General features: G+C 42.6%; 1 protein-coding gene and 1 non-coding gene across 2 annotated transcripts in view; one reads left to right on the top strand and one right to left on the bottom strand.

Annotated features, from left to right (window-relative positions):
- Positions 1 to 831: 831 nt before the first annotated feature.
- TRNAR-ACG (transfer RNA arginine (anticodon ACG)) lies at positions 832 to 904 on the bottom strand. Its single transcript has one exon. It is a non-coding gene; the product is annotated as a tRNA-Arg (tRNA).
- Positions 905 to 1353: 449 nt separating this feature from the next.
- Positions 1354 to 23914, top strand: part of SACM1L (SAC1 like phosphatidylinositide phosphatase) — a 40275-nt gene continuing 17714 nt past the window's right edge. The window contains 7 exon segments of the mRNA XM_056857951.1: positions 1354 to 1438; positions 12645 to 12742; positions 14200 to 14274; positions 15450 to 15577; positions 16584 to 16733; positions 19291 to 19350; positions 21554 to 21587. Coding sequence (XP_056713929.1) covers positions 1398 to 1438; positions 12645 to 12742; positions 14200 to 14274; positions 15450 to 15577; positions 16584 to 16733; positions 19291 to 19350; positions 21554 to 21587 — 586 coding nt within the window. The 5' untranslated portion in view covers positions 1354 to 1397.

The raw sequence follows: 23914 nt of genomic DNA, 5'->3' as shown, positions 1-23914 counted from the left end.
ACTCCCTTCCGCATTTGTAGAGCGCTTTATAGCAGTTAAGCTGTCATGGCATTCCCCCCAAAGAACCCTGAGTTCAGTGCACCGCACATTTTCTGTTGAAACCCCTGTCTAGAGGCACACACACATACACCACCCTTTGTATCCCAACGTTTTACCTGCACATCTTTACAGCATCATGTGCCATAGCAACCCTTCCTCCTTTTTTATACTTCTCAGTACAACCCCAAATGAACAATACATTTCATTTGGAGACAACTGCTGAAAAGGATGGTTCCAAACGGCCATTGGAATGTCCTTTGGAATGGCCACAGTATCACACTGAATTTCTGCATGGTCTAAATGAAGGAAGCTAGGTTGGTGTTTCTGTGATATCGAGGTCCCAATGCGTGGAAGTCTTGGGGATAGGTGGGGAGACTGGACAAAGGAGATCTATGGAACATCAGAAGCTCCATAATTAATCCCAGGGAGTATCCCAAATGCAAACCATAAACTAGTCAAGTAAGTTCATAATTCCCCTAAAGTGAAGCAGCCTGATTTAGTTTTAACTATTAGTGTATTTCTGTTGAGTAATTTAAGACTCACGGGTTATGTGGGCAGCATAATTATAATTATAGCGGTGTGCAGAAACTACAGCGCTGGAAACTCAGGGCACAGTTCCAGTTTAAAAACAACAACAACGATGACATAGGAAGAGCTGATGCGGTAAGAACGTTTGGCAGTTTATCCACTTACAAGTTTAAGAACCTAAATGTGCATAAAACGAACTAAAGCCAAGAATCTGATTTATCCAGATCCTAAATGAAATAAGGAATGGAAGAAAAAAAATATTGCCGAGCCAGCCAGGAGTCGAACCTAGAATCTTCTGATCCGTAGTCAGACGCGTTATCCATTGCGCCACTGGCCCTGCTTAAAAATTACACTTTCATTACCATTTCTCTAACCGCCATCCTGGAGGGGCTTGCAAACCTTTATGAGGGTGGAGCTATGGGCGGGGCTCTTTGTCAAAGGCAACCAATCAAACCTTCCCCGGAACGAATTCTGTTTGATCCAATGTACTAAGTCCGTGCGCCACTTTGCTTTTAGGGGGCGGGCACTACATTGGACACTCGGGACCAATCCCTCTTGGGCGGCTGCCCGGCGCCAGAGCAGAGAATCAGAAGACGTAGTCCCGCCCCCTTTCGTCCTTCCGATTGGAGCGGCGGTTGGCGTGGTCCGAGCGGCAGGCTCCGCCAATCGCGGCTCGTCATACCGCAACTTCCTTCCTTCGCCAGGCGGCCGGAACGCTTTCCGATTAGGTTTGTCCCGCGCGGGGTTCCGTCCCGAAGGCCTTGGGGACGTCAGGCGAAGAGCGAGCTGGACGCAAAGCCGGAGCCGGGCGGCGCTTGCAGGAGGAGGCGATGGCGGCCGCTGCGGGGGGAGCCTACGGGAGCCTGAAGCTGTGAGTCGCCGGAACCGGGAGGGAGGGAGGGAGGGAGGGAGGGAGGACGGACAGACAGACAGACAGGCGGCCCGCTGACCCTTTGCCCGCTCCGCGTCAATGTATGGGGCAGCACCGGGGGGGGAGGGGAGAGTTCCCCCCCTTGCTTACCTCACGGAAGAATCCCCTCAGCACAACTCCTCCTCCTCCTCCTTCCCCGGGACTTCTCCCCTTGCTTGACCGGGCTGCCTTCTGCCGTTCTTGTCCTCGACGCCTCGCTGTCTCTCCCCCCCCCAGCCCACCCCCCCTTCCCTCTCTTTTCCAGGGCCATTTATGCACGGGAGGTTTTGCCTTGGATTCGCCGCTCTCTAGGTGCACATTCCCCCCCCCCCAATCCAAATTCTCACAACTCTGCATGGGGGCTTAATTAGTAGAAAAGGGCCAGAGTCCAGTAGCACCTTCAAGACTAACACAAATATTTTCTGGCAGGGTATGAGCTTTCGTGAGCCACAGCTCGCTTCTTCGTGGACCATAGCTCGCCTTCAAGACTCACAAAAATATTTTCTGGCAGGGTGTGAGCTTTCGTGAGCCACAGCTCACTTCTTCAGATACAAAAGCTCATACCCTGCCAGAAAATATTTTTGTGAGTCTTTAAGGTGCTGCTGGACTCTTGCTCTTTTCTACTACTGCAGACGGACTAACACGGCGACCCACTGTGAATTATCTTCATGGGGGCTTAATTGTTGAGTTTTGAGAATTTGGGTGGGGAAAATGTGCATCTAGAGAGCGGCGAATCCAAGGCGAAACCTCCCGTGCAAGGTCTTCTCAGGCAACGTGTTCCCTTCGCTCAGCCTTTCCTTCCCCTCTCATAGTATTCATTCGATCTCTGAATATCTCCCAGCCAGTTTCTCCCTCCACACACTTCAGCTTCACTACTCCTACGTTATTGGCGTCGATGGAGGTTTGGCGAGATGGCCAAGGAAGGATGGAGCTTCTGTAATATCAGCATGACAGCTTGTGCTGAAGCCAATTTCTGTCACTCTCTAAGGGGCCCCTGGACTTCCTGCCCAAGTTGGTTTACCACTCATCAGTAGGGCTGCCAACTCCAGGTGGTCAGCACAGACATGAAATTATTACAAAGTGCAAAAACGTATTATTCAATGCGACAATATATACAATATATGATCTCCAGGCGACAGAGATCAGTTCCCTTGGGGAAAATGGCCACTTTGGCAATTGGACTCTATGGCATTGAAGTCCCTCCCCTCTCCAAACCACACCCTCCTCAAGCTCCACCCTCCAAATCCCCATGTATTTCCCAACCAGGAGCTTGCAGCCCTACTTGTCAGGTGCGAAACATTCATCTGCATCGGACTCTGCAACAAGGCTTCTTTCCTCCTCCTTGCTGAAGCATCCTTTTCTTTTCACCATTTCTCCTTCTGGTTGAAAACAGAGGACCTAGCTAACCCCGCCAACCATCTGGAGGTGTATTTTTCTCCTTCACCTCCTGCCGCGACTGCAGGTGATCATTTGAGAGGCCACAAGGGAGTGCAACACCTTGGGGTTCGCTAACAACTTTATTGTCAATTTAGTGGTAGGCTGTGGCTTCCTTGGTCAGCTTTAAGTCCCTCACAGGTTACACATTCTTGCACGGGAGCTCTTCCCATGCACAACTTTCTTACAACTCGAGTTGTTCACCTCCGCGCCTCTGTTCCACATGACTGTCAGTGGTTATGATGTCTCTTTTTGCTTCATCCTAAATTATGTTCTTCTTTCAGTGTTGTTATTGTAAAATAGGACAAGTCCTTGCTGCCTTTTTAAAAGGAGGCTAGCTCCTGTTGTGACCTGTGTCGCCTGCAATGATAACACAGCTGATTTGAAGGTAAAGGTTGGCTAGGTAGAGTTAAATGTGCTAGGAGACAAGCATGGGGCTGTAGAAAGGAAAGTGACTTGTGTCTCTTAATGAAAAGACTGCTTAGAGAGGCAACTGGAGTTTGGGCTTAAATTGTTATGGATGGTGATCTGTTGTAGTTGTTTGTTTATCATGCTCTCATTTGTTGATGTTTTCTGTTTGTTTGCGGTCAAGTCACAACCAACTTAGGGCGACCTGGTGTGGTTTTCAAGGCAGGAGATGTTCAGAGGTGGTTTGCCTTTCTTTGGTAATTCCTTGGTGGTCTCCCATCCAAATACTAACCGGGACTGACCCTGCTTAACTTCTGAGATCTAATGATTTTGGTAACCAGGAAACTCTGTTCCCTAATTCTCTGTCTTCCACGGTATTGTAACATGACCTTTGTGTCCTGTGTTTTCAAGTATTTATCCAACTGCAAACAGTCTGTAATTTCCACCAGAGTTAAATAAGATTCTTAAAATAAATGTTTTTAGTGGAAATATTACTTGTGTGACTTGCTGTCTGTTTAAAATTTACGACATTAACCAGATGAGAGCAGCTTTTCAAACGCTCTAGTTCAGTTGCTGGGTGTCTATTTGGTCTTCTCGATCTCTGCAGTAAGCCTAGTAAAGTAGCTTTTAGCATTTGAACATTAAAACAAAAGGTAGGAAAGCTGCTTCAGTGTTGCAATGCTGCTTATGAGCTGCAAGTTCCTTACACGTTATCTCTGCTGTGTTCAAGCCTTGCTCTACAACTCTGTTTCCAGTTTCTCAAGCCATGCTCATGTGACTCTGTGAAATGATCTTAGAATGGAATGTTCTGCCTTCTGAGATAGCAAGTACTTTGATAGGCCATATGCTTCCATTTACGCTAGATCATTTGCTAACGTGATGACCATCCAGAGTAATGTAGTCAATTACCTTTGAGTGCCTGGGGCCTTGGCTGAAGACTGTAGGCAGACTGTCTCAGATATTAGTTCCAATGAGAGCTGCGTTAGCCTGCAGCAGCAAAGCAACACAAGAGGAGTCCAGGAACTAACAACTTATTCCAACATAAGTTTTCATGAGTCACTGCTTGCTTCAGTGAAGTGTACATATATTAGATCTCTGCTTTCAATTCACAGCCGAAAAAGAGGATGAGATATTACACAGAGAGGCCAGTTTAGAACAAGGCCCAGTCAAGAGTTAAGTCAGAGTGAGTGAGTGCCATTCTGATAGATAGCTGAAGTATGATTAACATAAAATCTAGTGTAAGGTAAGCATATACAACAAGAAGTTACCGAAGTGTAGCTGAACCAATTGACATCTGTAAGGGGTTGGATATGCAAGATATTAGTACTCATAGTTAGTGAGGAATCTCAGACCTTGATAAAATGGGGTGGTAGTGGTTGTAAGTAATCATGACTTTGTTAATCAATTCTAATTCAACAATTTCATGTTGGACTCGCCCTTTGAAGTTCCTTTGTAAGAGAGAAACGTTTGATCAACAGAATGCCCTGGAAGATTAAAATGTCTACTTCCTAGGTTCTGGATATTGCAGTATTTAATGTCAGGTTTGTGTCCATTTATTCTTTTGCATAGGGACAGGCCTGTTTGTCCAATGCGGAGAGTAGAAGGGCATTGTAGACACATGATACTATGTTGGAGGATGAGCTAGTGAATGAGCCAACTTTGTCCTCATATATACCTAAGCAACGTGATCACATAACCTAATAACATCAGCTAAATCATCTCTGGCTCATTAACTTCCTCATATGCAGTTTATGTTGAATCTGGAACAAAGATGCCTAGTTTATTGTGTGCTAGGAAAAAATATGGTGATCTGTACCTGTAAATGTTTAAAATGTAAAAAGTAAGTTGTCATTTATATCCGTGTGTTCATCAGTGGTTTGTCTACTTCCTGATTTGCCATCACAAGCCTTCAGCACTGTTAGAACAAATGGAAGGCTTTTTTGCTGGTGTGAATGAAGTCTTCCATTTCAAATGGACATAATGTAAGGATGCTGTGAGGTCCCTGATTCTTCATGCATGGCTTCGTAGATGTATTTGAGAACTCAGTCACTGTCTTTGAACAGCTGCAATAGCCAGTCTGTCTTGCTTTTATCCTGCCCTTCTTGCCAAGAGATTGGGGCAATAGACGTGGCTTTCTGAAAGCAACCTATGAAGCAGGTTAGACAGAGCAAGCAATTGGCACAAGGTCACCCACTGAGTCTCACAGCAGAGTTGCGATTTGAATGAGAGTTTCCTTTTAGTCTGAAAGTCTAGCCACTACATACTGGCTTTGACAGCAAGCATTGCATCTTCAGGGGGGGAAACACACGACGTGATGGCATGTTCTTGGCTCTTTAAAGAGAAGTATTTGTATCTCCTTTATCTACTCTGTCAAGAAATTAGACAATGTTATCGTGGTCACGGTTCTAGCTATGTTGCTAGTAGCAAATCTGCAAGGATATGAAGTAAACGGAAGAGGTTCTTGTGTGAAGGTATTCCTTCCTTCTCTTTCTTTGTCCCCTCCTGTCTGACTAAAGATTTTTCTATATTCTTTGCAGCCGTGAGAATTGGGAAGAGATGGTGGAGATCTATGTTATCACTGTCTTTTCCTACAGAAAATAACTCAGCTTGCACTTTTTCATCTGAGAGCAGCATGAAACAAACGTGATAAGAAAAAGACTTTTCATTATATTTGCTGCAATAATTTACAGATTCGATAAGTTGTGTTGGCTGTGCAGGCCTGGTTAAGTTCACCTTTGTGTTCATGCCACAAAAATCACTTGGCTGCCTGCAGGCTCCGAAATGACTATTTATTTTAGGCTCCATTAGCAAATCCCTTTAATATATGAGAGCGCAACATTTTCTGTGGTTCCTGTAAAAAATTAGTAACATTGATCTGTTTGCACTCAAGTAAGGTTTGGCACTTTATCAAGGCGAAGATAATTCTCTTCCCCCTTTCTCCTGCTGCTCTTGACTCGCCTTTTGTGTTTTGGGAGAATAACTGACGAAGTTGCCACAAGTAGTTGCTAAAAGTAATACTATAGTGGCAGGTTTGCAATATGAAATTGGGCTTGACCTTGCGTACTCCTTCATAATTCATAAAAGGAAGAAATAATTTTGCACAGATGCTTTAAGTGGGATAGATTTATATAGTTGTTATTCATATTCTAGTTCCCAGTGTTGTATTTGCAGAATTTTCACCGTATTTTTATGTTGCGTCATTTATCTCCCAGCTTTTTTAGACTGTACCACATTTAATTTAATATGTATTATTCCGCTTCCCAAACCCTTGATGGGGCATCATTGCAATCTTGGTTCCGGTATGCCAGCAGCTGTTATCCATTTGCATTATGAGCTCTGGATTCATATGCACCAGCTTATCATTTTTTACTTAGCACTTTGTCCTCAAACATAGCCTCATGTGCAAAGCCAGTTTTATCTCCTCCTTGGCCTGATTCTCCACTTTCACCTGCAGCTTCATCTCCTTTCTGCTTTTAATTATAAAATTATGCATAGGGTGGAGAAAGTGGACAGGGGGAATACTTTCTTCCTCTCATTATACTAGAACATGCATCCGATTAAGTTGATGGTCAGTAGATTCAGGTTGGACAAAAGGAAGCGCTGAGAGCCAGCATGATGTAGTGGTTAAGAGTGGCAGACTCTAATCTAATCTGAAGAACCGGGTTTGTTTTCCCTGTTCCTCCACAAGAAGCCTGCTGGGTGACCTTGGGCTAGTCACAGCTCTTAGAGCTCTCTCAGCTCCACCTACCTCACAAGGTGTGTGTTGTGGGGAGAGGAAAGGAAGGCGGTTGTAAGCCTATTTGAGACTCCTTTTGGTAGAGAAAACGGTATAAAAACCAACTCTTCTACTACTTCACACAGTAAGTAGTTATATTGTAGAATTTACTGCTGGTAAATATAGTGATAGCCAGTGGCATAGATGGCTTTAAAAGGAGGTTAGACGTGTTCATGGAGGGGAGGTCCATCAGTGGTTACTAACCAGGTGACTAAAGGGAACCTCATTCCCCGAGGTAGTAAACCTCTGAATATCTTTATTTAATTCATTTATACCCTGCTTCCCCCCACCCCCCATGGGGACTCAAAGCAGCTTACATCATTCTCCTCTCCTCCATTTTATTCTTACAAAAGCCCTGTGAGGTGCGTTAGGCTAAGAGAGTGTAACTGGCCCAAGGTCACCCAGTGAGCTTCCATGGCATGAGTGGGGAATTCAAACGTGTGTCTCCCAGATACTAGTCCAACACTCTTAACCACTACACCACACTGGCTATCAGTGCCAGGAGGCAACATCAGGGAAAGGCCTTTGGGTGCCAGGCTCTGTGTTTTTGGATCTCCAGGGCAACTGGTTGGTCAGTCTGTGAAACAGTATGCTGGACTATATGGATCACTGGCCTGGTCTTGCCAGGCACCTTTTATCATATCATTGGGTGGTATGGAATGAAAAAGAAAGAGCCACGCATACCATGTTTATACTTTAAAGAGAGAAGCCTTTCCTCTTAGATTCCTTGTGGGAAGAAAACAGATTGGAAACAGGTGAAGGGTTGCAGTTGGGGTGAGAATTATCTTAATGCCTGTCAAATATTCAAGCCCTTCCCCAAGTCTGCTACCACAGTATGGGGGTCGCTACTTACCGTAAGATGGTTTAGTAGGAAGCATCCAGTAAAGGCTTATCTTACCTGATATGTCAGGTGTTTCTGAAGAGAATAATAATGTTAGTATTCTAACAAGCCATGATTTTTTCTTGGGTTTGCTGGATTTAGGATTTTTATAATGGTTGCTGTTGATGGATGCTACTGTTTTTCCTGCGGGTCTTCGAGAATTGATTTTTTATTTTTGTGAGCTGCTTGTAGGTCTCTTGTGTAACAGAAATAAACATATGCATATAAATACGCATATATACACACACATGTTTCTGTATAGAATAATGTTGGAAAGTAATTGGTCTTGTGTTTATTTCTCATCGTAAATCTCTACGGAATGTTATTATGTTGTGGTTTAAGAAAAACCTCAAAGGTTGTCAGTTACTTTTTTCCCCGTGATTAACGCAGCCCAAGGGAGTATACAACGAATCAAACTGGCCAGCCCTAGCTTTTGATACACCTGGCCCTTTAATTAACGGATCAACTGATAAATAAGAAATGGGAGAGGAAAGTAAAATCTATCTAGTACCACTGTAACTGAAATTAAAGTCTAAGCTGTTTTAAGGAATATTTGTTGCTGTTACTGCAATGTAGATGAGTGTCTTCTCAAAAGACTGTATCGTTCTTCTTAGCTTTTGTTTGGAATCTTAAGGGTCGCCCAGATAGTTACAGATTTTGTTTACAGTGACATCAGCAACTATTACATTTAATGTTTAATGCAGGGCAAAGGGTGTCTGCTGCTAAATGAGTTAATGGGCGTATGTCTAGATTCTTGATGGACTGGGGGGGTCTTTCCTGATGCAGTTAAAAAGAGGGACGGCCACAAAGTCAGCCACCCTAGTAGGAGTATAGAGATGAGCTTAAATTGGCACTTGCTAAATGGAGAGCTTGAATGGAATTGAAATTTGTTAACTGTTACATTGAATTGTCCATGTGAATAATGCACAGGCCTTAATACAGTTTGTCCTCGTTCTTTTAAACATTACCTTGAGGGTGCGTGCTTTATTGTATGGCGCAGCATGTCTTTTTGGGTTCACTTTACCCCAATATGTGATAGTTGGCATTGAGGAGTTTCCTATATTGGAATAGTTTTGTGCATTCCTGATCAAAATATTATTGAAAGCAAAGCAGGGGCAGCAAGTGCTAAAAGGTTTTTTAAATGCTTTTGAATACTGTGCTACCTTTACATAACACTACAGCATCAGAAAGTGAATCCATAATGTCAGTTTCCCTAATCGGAAAAAGAGCAAGGTGCCTTTTTTTTTAAAGGGAATAAAGAATAAAACCGCTGCTATCATACTGCCCTGGTACAAATCTATGGTGAGACCACACTTGGAATACTGTGTACAGTTCTTGCCACCCCACCTAAAAAAGGATATTGCAGAGCTTGAGAAGGAGCAGAAAAGAGCAACCAAAATGACCAGGGAACTAGAGCAACTGCCCTACAAGGAGCGGTTAAAACGCTTAGGGCTGTTTAGCTTAGAAAGAAGGCGGTTGATGGGAGACATGATAGAGGTCTATAAAATTATGCATGGTATGGCGAAGCTTTTCTTCCCCCTCTCATCATACCAGAATGCGGGGTCATCTGCTGAACCTGGAGGGTGAGAGATTCAAAACAACAACAACCTTTTGTTCAAGCACCCAGTAAGATCATTTCAGGGGTTTAAGCTGCATTAGTTTGCAGAAACCCAGTCCTGAAGCATTGTAAAGTTTGTTTCATAAGCTTTCACGGGCTAAAGTTCCTCTGGTTAAATGCATAAAGCGGGTAGGTGAATATGTAGTCTGAATGACTTATTAAAAAGTATTAGTCCTTTCAGACTAAATTTTCCACCAGAGGAACATTTCTGGAACCCATCCCACTGGAGGGAGATAGATCTCTCTCTCTCTCTCTCTCTCTCTCTCTCTCTCTCTCTCTCTCTCTCTCTCTCTCTCTCTCTCTCTCTCTCTCTCTCTCTCTCTCTCTCTCTCTCTCTCTCTCTCTCTCTCCCTCCCCCTCTCCCTCTCCCTCTCCCTCTCCCTCTCCCTCTCCCTCTCCCTCTCCCTCTCCCTCTCCCTCTCCCTCTCCCTCTCCCTCTCCCTCTCTCTCTCCCCCTCTCTCCCCCTCTCTCCCCCTCTCTCCCCCTCTCTCCCCCTCTCCCCCCTCCCTCTCCCCTGTCAGCAAAGGAGTATTTCCTGTGGTTCTGAGTGCCTTGTAATGAGAGATCTGTCATCCATTATGCCAAGAGATGTCTGAAGCTCTCACAAATGGAGGGTGGTTTTTTTTTTATTCCTCCTACTCCTCAAAGGAACAAAACCTCGAATTTTCAACATTCTTCCTTAACATAGGGCTGGCTCCAGCCAGCTTCTCCACTGGTGAAAACGGGAGAAGCAGTTCCCCTTTGACCACCAAAGAAAGCTATATTGGGGATCATGGGACCTGTGTGGGCGAAAGCCTTGTAAGATGGTGGCTGTAGAAAGGATGGGAATTGGGTGAGATTTTAGAGGGAAGTGTTGTCTGGATCCAACTCATAGCTGAGATGTTTTGTTCCTGTCTCCTAAATCAGCTCCTCAAAGTAATTCTTTCTTCCATTCGTCTTGTATCGCTCAGGGCGAAACTACATGTTACTTTTGCCATGTGATTGCCCCCGGAACTTGCAACAGAACACCAGCTGCAAGTTCCCTGTGGGGATTCCATATACAAGCACCAAAGAGGCCTAGTTCTTGCCAGGACTAAGAAGAAGAGTTGGTTTTTATACCCTACTTTCTTCTACCTTTACGGAGTTTCAAAGCCTGCCCAGACATTGGGAGCTGGAGGACCCTGAAATCCTGATGGCATTTTGGGTTACTACAGCCCAAACTGGGCAAAATGAATTATACAAAAACCTAATGTTGCTTCACCTCCACCAAGAGATGGGAGAGCAGAATGAGTTGGGAACTGGCGTGTGGAAGAGCCGTGGGGGCTGCCATAGAGCAAAGGAGAGCTTGGAAGCCGCAGCTGCCAGTATGGGGGGGGGACAAGAAAGGGAGCAGCACAGAATAGAGGGGATAGAACAAAGAGTGGTGGGGGGTAGGAGGTAAAAGTAGGGCAAGGTTAGGAAAACCAGGAGTGGGCAAAGAAGTTGTGGGTACGTCCACTTGCCTGATTACATTAATTTCTCAGAGACTTTCTTGCTGTTCTTGCCTCTAATTTTTAACAGAGGAAATAGTAAAATGGAAAAAAAAAAGCTTTGAGGTATGATTGGGGACCTACTACTTACAGTGTCTTTGTTCCTTCATTATCTGCTTATCAATGTAGCTAATTTTGCAATCATTAATTGTGATCACTTCTTAAGTAGATACCATTGACTATACAGGTACAAAAAGCAGGCAAAGCAAACTATTAGATGTCGCTTCTTTAAAGGATGCGTTGGTTGCATGGATGTGAAAAGGGAATGTATGTCAAACAACTCCATGTATTTCACCTTTAGCTGAATTTAATGACAAACGTGCCAACCCCCCCCCCAGGCATACTGGACAAAAGCACCTGCAGCAGTCGAGCTGCTACTGCACAGCTGCAAAGCTGCTTAGCACAGCACAGTACTGTGCTTGCAACAGACATCCCCAGGGAGTGTCGAGGTGAACCAATCAGGAGCTTGCCTCACATGTAGTCAAGAGAGTTCAGACGAGATGTCGAGCAGGTTCGTTGCAAAATTCTCACAGCTTGTTGAAACTATCTGCAGCGTAACCAGTCAGATCTAGGATTAGACTCCCGTTCAAAGGCCTAGCGAATAGAAAAGCTTTCACCTGAGTCCCAGCGGAAGCGATAGGAGGATGTGTGAGCTGTGGGGAAGCTGCTTTCGTGATATTGGGGTTACTGTCTTTTGGGTTTAGTAATGGGACCTAGCTGACAAATTGGTCAGAGCTGGTAAAATGAACCTCTGGTCACAACTGCTGTCAGCATATTGGATAACCTAGTTCTTTTTAAAGAGCAGGCAGGCTGTGGGGAAAGTTTGGTGTAGCACATTAGTACTGGAAGACGAGGGACAGCAGGAGATGGCATTGTAGAAATGTACATTTGCTCTGGTGGTGTGTTTTGCTCTCTAGTAGTTCTTGCTTCACAGCTTTTCATCCAGTTTTGAAAGCTGCTTGTATTTTAGATTAAATTTTTTGCCGCTAAGCGCTTTGAACTTTTTTTGCAGTAGCTGATGGGAATTCTTTGATTCTTGTTTGTTGTCTTCCAAAACAGATATATAGTCTTGGTTCCAATGACCAATAGCAACATGACTCGTGCTGCTCCGTGGCATTTTAGACTCCTTGCGCATGTTTTCTTCAGATGCCCTTTCTATGAGGAAGCAAGATTTAAGCTAATTTCCCCTCTCCTTAATCTAACAAAGGACAGCTGAGGAAGGGAGGTTGAGGAATCTCCTATGGGAAGGGTCAGCCCAGACAATGAAACAAGTGGCTAAATTCTGTGCTGCAATATACAAGATCTGTCAGACAAAGCAGGGGCTTGGCAATCTAACCTAAAACGGGAAATTTTATATTAACCTGAGGATTTTAGCTAATAGTAATTTGTTCAGTTTATTTAAGAATTATATATTCCATAGTTTTAGATACTGTATCTTTTAATTCTATCTTGTAATTTATATGAATATTTTAATGGCTTTGCCATATTAATAAATCTGATTCCTTGTTTAGTGATGCTCCGTTCTATGCCTCTTTCATTTTAGGCACATAACGCCAGAGAAGTTTTATGTGGAAGCTTGTGATGATGGAGCCAATGATGTACTGGCCATTGACAGAGTCTCCACAGAGGTCACTCTTACAGGTATTTCTTATCCCCTTGAACACTGTCTAGTGTAGCGTTTGTTTTATCGACAGCTACGATAGAGTTGTCAGCAACATTAAAACAAACACCTGTTCAGGTTTAATATATACATATACCTCCGGGTTGTGTTCTGGTAAATTTGTTTTGCCTAAATAGTGGGTCTTGTGCCAGCAGCCTTTTTTGAATGTTTTTGGCAAACTTCTTGAATAGCAAGGGAATTTTATTAGCTTGAAGTTAGCATCATACTTCCTGGCTGCATTATGTCAATAGCAGGAGAGAGTACAGGATTGAATGCATCTTTGCTCAAGGAAGGAAAGAACGTTGATGAGTTACACACAAGCCATTATCGCATTCCAGGGTAATATAATTTAAAAATTAGTTTTAGACTATTGTAGATATGTTAAGCCCTGATCTCGATGGCCCAGGCTGGTCATATATTAGAAGTGAAGCAGTGTCGACCCTGATTAGTACTTGGAAGGGAGACCATCAAGGTAGTCCAGGGTTGCTATGCAGATGCAGGCAATGGCAAATCACCTCTGAATGGTTCTTGCCTTGAAAACCCTATGACGTCACCATAAGTCGGCCATGATGGCACTTTCCACTCACCAACAGATATTCTAAAGGATTAAAATGGATATTATTATTAGAAGAAGAAGAGTTGGTTTTTATATGCTGACTTTCTCTACCACTTAAGGGAGAATCAAACTGGCTTACAATCACCTATCTTCCCCTCCCCACAACAGACAACCTGTGAGGTAGGTGGGGCTGAGAGAGTGTGCCCAAGGTCACGCAGCTGGCTTCATGTGTAGGAGTGGGGAAACAAATCCAGTTCACCAGATTAGCGTCCGCCACTCATGTGGAAGTGTAGGGAATCAAACCCAGTTCTCAATATCAGAGACCACTGCTCCAAACCATCACTCTTAACCACTACACCATGCTATTAATGTTAATATTAATAGACTTGCTACATATTTTAGTGATTTAAAGACCTTCCATAGCTTGGAGAGAAAGAGAATACTTTCCTTCTCTCTCACGTGCCTGCTCCCTCATCCCCTATTACTTCTCCAGTTATGTTCTGGCTTTACTCTGTAGCCTTCAGCGCTGAGCCAAAAATAAACAGAAACCCTCCGCAAACCTTCTCCAAGGTCAACTAGAAAGTGTATAGAAGTATTGGAATCGGGTGCTACCTGGTACAGCTTTTGATCTTGAAGCCTTAGCATCCCAAAGAGAATTTTATTTTGATTTCTATTGGCAAACCACCTTACTATGAGAACTGCATGAATGATCACAACATTACTAAATAAGTAAAATGTTGATTAAGCATTCTTGTACACTTTTGATTTTGGTTCTAGGAAAATGCTCTTGGCACGCATAATTTGGTTAAGACTTGCAGTTGGATCTTGCTGGGCTGCCTGTGTTACAGTCCTAATGCTGCTCATGATGTCTTTCCTTTGCAGTTAAGAAAGATATTCCGCCTTCAGCTGTTACCAGGCAAATATATGGTATTTTGGGAACAATCCGTCTAGTGGCAGGTAAGATTTTCTGGATGAGTGAAATCATTAGCATCAATACATTAATAACTGATTTAGGAGGAGAGGGAAGGTATGTGTCAGTGAGTGAGCATGCAGTAGATTCTGTGGAAAGTATGTGCTTGCAATGTGGGATGTACCTTAAATGTTTAACATTTGGTTTCATTACACAAACTTGGCCATGCTTTTCGATAACAGAGGAAGGAAAATAGTCTGAGTTCCAGTGATGTAGAGATGAATTAGGGTTAAATTAGACGTAACGAGATCCATGTGTTGTTTATATGTGTATTCATTTGTGTCTATAATCAAAGGTGCTAATCTCCCCCCCCCCTCCAATCTGGCTGAACTTTGGGAAACAAATGTTGAAAGCAGCAGCCTGGCTCTGGGACTGTGGATTTCCCCCCTTCTGATTATAGAACTTCAACCTGGCTGTTAAGAAGGTCCTATATAAAGACCCAGATTAGAAATTTAAGATGGCTATATGGTGCATTTCGTCTGGGTTTGCACCACTTTGAGCTGAAAATTGGGTATTGCCCACACTATTGCATTTCTCCTGTGTAGTTCAAAAGGAAAAAATGCATAATCCATCAGGGTGAGTATCTCTGTCCCTTATGGTGCTAGTTTTTCTAAGCGGAGGGAGTTCATAGCACAGAGGCCTATTGAAATTTGCAGGGCCCCCACCTGCAGTCTCCTGGAGTGCCCATCCTTGATTGGAATGTGAAACTGATGTCTTAAATTGAGGTAACCATGAATCTCATTAAAACTGGAACAGGAAGCAATAGAATCCTGTTTGCATTTATTCCCAAGGGGTATGAAACGACCTGTGATTTGTGATACAAATGAATTAAGTCCAGTTCCATGGTTGTGGTGTGTGTGTGTGTGTGGGGAGGGGACTCTTGAGAATGTGATAGCAAAAGACTATTCTCTGAGGGAAAAGGGCATTGAATTCAGTGGACTTGCCTACCCAGTTTATATTGTTGGCTGCAGCTATTAACAGCTGCCTTGAAGATATGCTGAAAGTTACAACCAAGTTAAGCCTAAATGCTCATCTGCACTTTTTGCACTGAAACTGCAACTGGTTACAACTAGTTAGATTTTGCTTTTACTTAAAAAAAGCAATTCCTGTAACTGAATTGTGTCTGGGTTTTTTGCTTGTTTGTTTTTGTTTTTTAAAACAGGCACGTACCTTATTGTAATAACAAAAAAGAAAAAAGTTGGAGAATTCTTCAACCATGCAGTCTGGAAAGCAACAGACTTTGACATCCTCTCTTACAAAAAGACAATGTTACATTTAACTGATATTCAGGTTGGTGTAGATTTGTCAATAGAAAAATTCCTTTTGACCGCTTCGGAAATCTCAGCAAGATATTTTACAAATGTAGATCCTTTTTAAAATCTGTGTTCTCAAAACTCATTCAATAAACATGAGAGCTAAAAAATTATTAATAAGTTAACTCTTTTTATGAGCTTGACACTCTTTAAGTTGGGGTGCAAAAGGGCTGCTTTTCTGCTCCCGTGCGCCTTGAAATGTTGTTCCTGAAGGCTAAGAATATATAGAGCAGAATCTGAAGTTGGTAAGGAAAACTAGCACATTTGACTCCTTTCCCCACGCGAGAACTTATGCATGGGTCCTTTGGATTCTGGTCATAATCTTGGAGCTTTGTCTGAAGCTTTGAATCTACTCTATTTACCTGACAGGAAGATGAGTATAATACTAACTTTTTAAAAACAGTACACTGTACAGTTTATTGTGTATACAAATATAAACAGTGTACAACAATAAACAGAATTTTTAAAATTACTGTGTGTACTTTTAACTTTGTGTGGGAGTGTAACGCAACCTCCCTCTTTATTGATGGCATACCTGCGAAAAGCCTCAACAATGTTAGTTTTCCTTTTGAGTAAATACAATAACGCTTAATGATCATGTCACGTTTGAGCCTTCTTTTTCTTTTTGGTAATGGACCAGCAAACAGGAGCAAAAAATAAATGGAATCATCAACAAAGGGATAACGTTTTAACTTTTTATAAAATATGCATATGTTGGTACACTATGCATTGTTTGCCTGCTATTGATTTAATGCCGAAATGAGTGATATGTTTCTCCGCTGACCATTAATGGGGCAGAGTTGGGCTATATCAAAACAGCAGAATGCAGCTATTGCTGTTGTTCCTATTATGAAAGAAGGACTCAAGATTTTCTGCATGATCTTTTAAGTATGATATTATGGGAATCTTGTGTTCATTGGCAGGGGGAAAAAGGAAGTTAGAGAAAGCTTAATAAACCTGTAAATTATTCCTTTTCTTTATAGTTGCAGGACAATAAGGCCTTTTTAGCAATGATTAGCCATGTGTTAAGTGTGGATGGATTTTATTTCTCTACAACGTATGACTTAACGCACTCCTTGCAACGGTTGGCTAATACGAGTCCCGATTTTCAAGAAATGAGTTTGCTGGAGAGGGTAAGGATGTTTGACGATTTTAGAGAAATGTACATTTTCACTGCATGAATGGTGATGTAAACATATAATAGACTCTCCTCCTATGAACTGCTAAAGAGCCCCCCCCCATTTTATTGAGGAGGGCCAGGGTGCTGAAGTGGTAGCACACAATTGGAGGAACCCTCAAAGAGAATGTGACCGAATACAAGCGAGAGCATGTTGCGAAAGCAAAGTAGGCTCTCACCACTGCCCTTGAGTTCACATAGTGCCATCCAGTGGAACTTCTCCAGTTTGTGAAGGGCTTCTGTCTCCTTGAGGATGTAGATGTGGAGAATGTGCAAGCTTGCTGCTGTTTCCTCCCCACCCCCAATGCATTTTGTGGATAAAATAGTTTGTATCTGCTCTGACTTACATGCCGTAGTTGGTAGTTCAGTAGCAGAATGCAGTTGGATTAAAGTGTGTGGCCCTCCACATACAGGAGCAACGTTTGAGCCTCATGGCTCATAGTATCTAGCTGAGTCAGGTTGATTAAGTTGGTCCAGGAGATAATAAATGCCTCTCTGTGGGAGGGTGTAGTCCCAACCAATCTGAAAGCAGCAGTCATAAGACCGATTCTGAAGAAGGTATCCCTGGATCTAATTTTTGCCTGGTGGCCTGTATTCCATTCTCGGGCAAAGTGCTCAAGCGGGTGCTGGCTGTGTGACATTGAGCAGTGGGTTCCCCCTTTTACGTCTTATTTGCCCCATAAACAGAACTTTCTGATTATAGAACTTTAACATGGTTCTCAGGAAGGCTGGGGCACTGTGCTTTGGTGGTTCCCCTCCTATATGACTGGCTGTCTCCAGAAGGTGATGTTGGGGGACTGATTGTTGACCCAGGGTTATGTATGCTGTGGGGACCATCTTGTTTCCCATACCGTTGGACATATTGGGAGAGTTTGTCCATGGCTTTGGAGTTAGGTACCACCAATATACAGATGACACCTAGCTCTCTTTCCCTTATTTTATCCTAACAGCTGAGTCAAGTGTGTCTGTGGAAGTCTTGAATAAGTAAGGGCCAATAAACTGAGGCTCAAAATGTCGGTGCTGTTTGTCAGTGACAAAGTTGCTTGAATACTGGGGAATCAACCCATTCTGGGGGGCGGGGGCGGGGTTTGCACATCCCCTGAAGGAACGTTGTTGTGTTTTTGACTTTTGAGGGGCTGAAAGAGAGATCACTTTTCTTTACTTTTCTAATAACTGGGTTTCTGCTGCCACCAGAGGCATGCCCCTCACCAACTCCCTCTCTATCCCTCTTAATCAATAAATCAATAGAGTGTTAATCTATTTCTGTTCTTCCAGTCGTGTGACATAGCTGGGCATAGGTGGGTTAGGGGGATGATGCTACAGATCCTTTTCTAAATTAAAGAGAAGTTTTTGAACCAAATAAAACAATTTCTCCTTATTTTTCCTTGTGGAGTAGGCTGGGTGTTTTCAGTCAGGTACCATTCTTAAGTTCCAGTTAACGTCGTTGCCAAATATTTCAGCTGCAACATGCCTAGGGTGGTAGGTGAGGTGTCAGTTAGCCAGTCCACTTAGAATTCCACTTTTCACTGACACCGCAATTCACACGGCCTACTAGGATTCTATCTTTGTGCACTTGTATGAGCCCCAAACTCAGGGAGTTGTAAACACTACTTTATTCCACACAGGAACTCTCGTTGGTTGTATATTTTTCTACCAAACGAACAGCTTCCTCAGACTGTCTCCACAACTTTCTCTCGTCTCCCTTCAACAGCCTCTCCACTCCCTTTTTTTCCTTCCTCCAATCAGCAGTCCCGCCATGACCAATCAGTGGGCACCTTACCAGATCCCACCTCTTCTTTCTCCCCCCCTTCTTACCTCTAGGACTCCAACCAACATACACAACTTACAAAAACCACTGACTTATTCACTAATAAACATTTCAGAAGCCAGTAATCATTACAAGCAGGTTTGCAATTACGAGGTGATGCTTTATCCTGGCCTACAACTGGAGGCTCAGGTGTCCTCTGTGATATGTAGCACCTTTATCAGCTTTGACCGATACACCAGCTGTGGCGAGTTCTTGAAAAGTGTCATCTGGCCATGGTGATCTATGCTGTGATCACATCCATCTTAGATTACTGCAGCACACTTCAGGTGGGAGTGCCTTTGAAAACTGCCTGGTAACTGAAAGTGGTCCAAAATGCAGCATTTGGGCTGTTGTCAGGGGCTGGAAGCAGGGATTGTGTTACCGCTGTATTGAACGATCTGTGGCTGCTCATTTGTTTCCAGGCACAATTCAAAGTGTGTTTACTTTGTGAGCCACCTTGAGCAAGTCTCTGGAGAAGTGACATACAAATTGTGGCATAAAGATACTATTGCAACACAACTCTTTATCCTTTAAATCAGTTCAGGAATAAACTTTGTGACCCAAGAAATTGTTTCTGTGACAAGACCAAGTGTCTCTCAAAACTCTTATGTGGGAGAGTAGCTGTATTGGCTTTTTCTTTAAAACATTTCTAAAAAAATGAGATGCTTTGTATTTTAATTGTATTTCATGGTTCAACTTCTTACAGGCGGATCCACGGTTTGTATGGAATGGACATCTTCTTAGAGAATTTGCTGCTCAGCCTGAGGTAATATACATTATCATCTAGTTGGGCGTAGTCTCTGAAATACAGATAATAAAAGATCTTCTTGATGCTCTTCTTGATGTGGTTCTGACACCTGGAGAAATTAGTGATAATACTGGGCATCTTCAATATTGTCTACTATCAGTGTTGTAAAAAAAACATTGAAGTAGAAACCCTACTACCAACGTAACGTCTTACAAATGCCTGTTTAATATTCTGGTGAGGTGGAAAGAAATACGGACCATAAATAATGCAGTGTGTGCATCTTGTGCTGCGTGTAGTTGCTACAGAGGGCTAGTGACAGTTGGGGATTGGGAGAGTGAGAAAACCTTAGCTTCTCTGAGACTATGCTGATACTGTTCATTATCTTGGTTGTGTCTGATCCCTTTTCCGTGGAGCTGCTATCGTTATTTCTGCTGCTTCAGATACGATTGCTGCAAGGCCAGTTTTGATTATGGAGGTTGTTGAAGAAGACTAGCTGGAAGTTGACAGGAGAGAAAACTGAAGGCTGTGGCCCTCAGAGTGAGGTGATCTAGGTGGAAGTGAAGAAGCTTGGCTTGGTTGTGAGGTAACTGAGGCGGGTCCAGATGTAAGAAGGAAACTTGGCAGAAGAGAATGAATCTCTTCGTGTTATAGCAGCAGTTGCCAAAGCAGATAGATGACCGATTTCCCCCCCACCCACCCCCACGCCCTCCCAGACTTTTGTTTTTAAAATATATTCTGTGAGAATTCAGGAGTTCTTCATAAAATGTTGGCTTGCTAGATATACCTTCTGATTCAATTTTGGGGTTTTTTGCCAACAGAAATGCTAACTTAAACTTGTGCTGGCCTATTTAGCTGTGTGGAACAAATTCATTCATTCAATCAGCACCTTGTGCGGCTTGTTAAGAGTAGTCTTCAATTATTCATGCCAGATACAGTGTTTCCTGGCAAAGACTTGGCATAGATAGTTCTCAGCTCAGCTAACACCCTCATTCCTTTCAGCTACGGAGAGGCAGCAAGCAAATTAATAATGATGATGTACTTTCCAAGTATATTTTAATGAGAGCTGTAAAATGATGGCTCTTTGGAAAGACATCGCAGATATCTTTAGAAGTTCCACAGCAGTTTCTGGTAACCTAAAACAATTCATTAAGACTTTTGGTTTCACAGAATAGCAGCTTGTAAAACTGCAACAAATTGCTGTGTTATCTTTATTGATGGAAACAAAAGTATTCTTTCTAGCAGTTTGATGATTGGTTGTGAAGACCAGAGGTTCCCGAACTAGCAGCCTACAGTTTGATGATTGGTTGTGAAGACCAGAGGTTCCCAAACTGTGCTCCGTGGAGCACTTGGTGCTCCGCGAAACATCTCCTGGTGCTCCATGAAGAGACTAGAAAGAAAAATACTACTGCCAATCAGTTTAGTATATAGGTGCTAGATGAAAATTAGTGCTCTGTGACAAATTTCTCTCATGAAAAGTGCTCCATGACTCAAAAGGTTTGGGAACCTCTGGAGAAGACTAAGCCATCCTGCAGTTGTCTTTGTTCAAGTGCAAACTCTCGCTTCTGTAAGGAGTACAGCCATTTCCCCATAGCCCCCACTCTGATCACTCAATGGTATTTAACCAGCATCAGCTTCTTGTTCCATTGTTACTGCAGTGGCTGGGTGTGAGAGATGAGCCAGGAAAGTCCCTGGTTGGAGCTTCACCTTGGGCCTCGACTTACTAGGCTGCCAGGAGCTCTTTCCCATACCCACATTAAGTGCTGGCTTCGTGCAATCCCTTAAAAGATTATCAGTGCCTGTGTTGAGGCAGTGTTCTTATAACAGAAAAAGACTTTTTCATATATGTGCCTGTTGTCCTTGTGTCTCTATGCTCCTTGCTTTGCAACTGTCTACAGTGTGTGGCTGGTAACTCTATCTTCCTCATAAGGTGATTCTATGAAATAATATTATGTAAAGCACTTTAAATGATAAACTTAGCAATTATACTGTACTTGCCTGAGGCACAAGGCTATAGAGGTGTACAGTATGAGCAGGTATCTTTAATAAGTACATACAATATGAGTAGAGCACATTCTCTTGCAAATATGACCCTGCTAATGCCCAGTGTGTTGCTTTGTCATAAAATTCCACAGTCCTTGCCATTTCTGTTTTTGTTGTCTATTATTTGGTTGATCTTTGTGACTCTTTAACTGTGCCAAATTTCTTGTTATGTGTATTGCAGATTCATAGGTTTGCTACACCAGTTATGCATGGATGTATCCTTTCATAATTCTGCCAATAATACCATTTGGTTACTGTTTGGTCCTTATATGTGAACTTGTTGCTGCTGTATTGATTCCACAAAAGTAGCTTGAAGTCATGGATAGATATCTGCGTAATGTACACATAGAAGTGCAAAATTTAAAGCAGCCTTTTGAGGCTATGTTCTCAATAATGTGGAGAGTTTAGAACAAAGCCCAAATTCTTCAGCCTTTCCCCATGATAACTTGGTTATCCTGCAACTTTTCAAACTCTTATGATAGCCTTTTTGAGATGGGTGTGCGTGAGACTAAAACCATGTGATATTCTAAATATAGCTGTACCATAGATTTATGCAAGTATTTTACAGTATTGGTTGTGCTATTTTCAATCCTTTTCCTAATGTCCCCTGATATGGAATTTCCTTTCAGTTACTGAACAGTGAATAGATGTTTTCATAAGCATACTCACTTTGATGCCCAGATCCCTTTCTTGGTCACTCCCTGCCACTTCAGACTCAGTCAATGAATATATGGATTTGTGGCAAAAATCCTAATGTGCATCACTTTATGCTTGCTCATATTTCACTCATTTTTTATGTTGTTCCCCACTCACCTGTTCCGGCAAATGCTTTCAGAGCTCTTTGCAATCTTCTGGTTTTCACAGTACTGACTAACTTGGTGTTATCTGCAAATCTGGCTACCAGAGTCAGCGTGGTATAGCAGTATACAGTGTGGGGTAGTGTTAGGAGCGGTGGACTCTAATCTGGAGAACATGGTTTGATTGCCCGCTCCTCCACATGAGTGGCAGACTCTTATCTGGAGAACCAGATTAGATTCCCCACTTTTCCACATGCAGCCCATTGGGTGACCTTGGGCCAGTCACAGTTCTCTTAGAGCTCTCTCAACCTCACCTACCTCACAAAGTGTCTGTTGTGGGGAGAGGAAGGGAAGGTGATTGTAAGCTACTTTGAGACTTCTTTCAGTAGAAAAAAGTAGGGTATAAAAACTAACTCTTCTTTTTCTTCTACCTTATTATTCACCTCTGAATCCAGGTTAACAAATTAAATAGCAGCAGTCCCCAATAAAGGTCTTTATAGAGCACTACTGCTAGCTTATCTCCATTGTGAAAATTGTCCTTTCACTCCTGTCCTCTTGTTTCCTGTTTAACTAGCTTCTAATCCACAAGAAGACCTGTCTTCTTATCCTACAACTTCTGAGATTACTCAAGGAGCCTTTGGTGTAGGACTCAGTCAAAAGTGTTTTGGAAATCTAGGGGTATAATGTCTACTGCATTATCCTTATCCACATGCTTGCTAACACCCTGGTGAAAAAGAATTGGCATGGATTCTGTAACTAACCTTTTCCTCCATATCCTTCATAATTCTGTATTTAATAGTGCCTTCTACCAGTTTATCTCTAACAGATGTTGGGCTAACTGTAACTTCCAGGTTACTCTCTGAATCCCTTGGTAAAAATCAGCAGTAGGTTTGCTACTTTATAATTGTATGCTAAGTAGGCCAGTTGTAGTAACAAGTTCCTTGTTTTTGTTTGGAGATCGGTAATCACATCTGAGTTCCTTTTAAAACCCTCAGTGTATGCAATTGCAGACCCAGTAACGTGTTGCTTTTTTCATTTTTAATCCCTGAAACTTTGTCTCCATCTCTGCGTGATTAATTTCTTCACCCTCCCCTAAAACAGAAATTCTAGTGACTGTTATCTGTCCAACACGTTTCTACAGTCTCCCCCTTTTCCTTTTAGCAGTCCTTTCCCTCCTTGTTTTAATGGTCCAATTGCCTCCCTGGTTTCCTTGCTTCTGATGCAGCTGAAGAAATGTTTGTTTTCCAGCAGGATGTTTCCCAGATTCACTTTTAGCCTGCCTTCTCAACTTACTTCTGCTTTGCCAGAACTTGTGCTCCTCCTTATTTACTATAATATATTAATTATAACATGCACAGACATAAATTATCCTTTTAGCTACTTAAGTTCTTTGAGTGTCTTCCTTAAAGATGTGCTAATTACCATCTAGAACTACTTCCTCTCCATCTAGGACTGCTTTCTCTCTGTAATGCTGTCAGTATCTGCGTTATAGGTCAAGTATTTTAATATCAACAAAACTATCTCCTTTTAAATCCTTTGTTGAATTAGAAATGTAAGAAAAACTGATGTCCCCTCTTCCTGCTGCCTCTTCCCAGGCAAATAGCTCCCCCTTAAAATTACATGCATATTTCTAATTTAATTGCTGGTTCTTAAATTTTGGTATTAAGTTGTCATCAGAGAAGATGTATTCTTCAGGTCCAAAACAATAATGTCTTGGTCATTCTTACCTCTTATTCTGAGCAATG

This window comes from Euleptes europaea, chromosome 11 (genome assembly GCF_029931775.1).
Source record: "Euleptes europaea isolate rEulEur1 chromosome 11, rEulEur1.hap1, whole genome shotgun sequence".
Classification (NCBI taxonomy): domain Eukaryota; kingdom Metazoa; phylum Chordata; class Lepidosauria; order Squamata; family Sphaerodactylidae; genus Euleptes; species Euleptes europaea.
The sequence above is the reverse complement of the archived record's forward strand: the minus strand, read 5'-3'. Positions and strand labels throughout refer to the sequence as shown.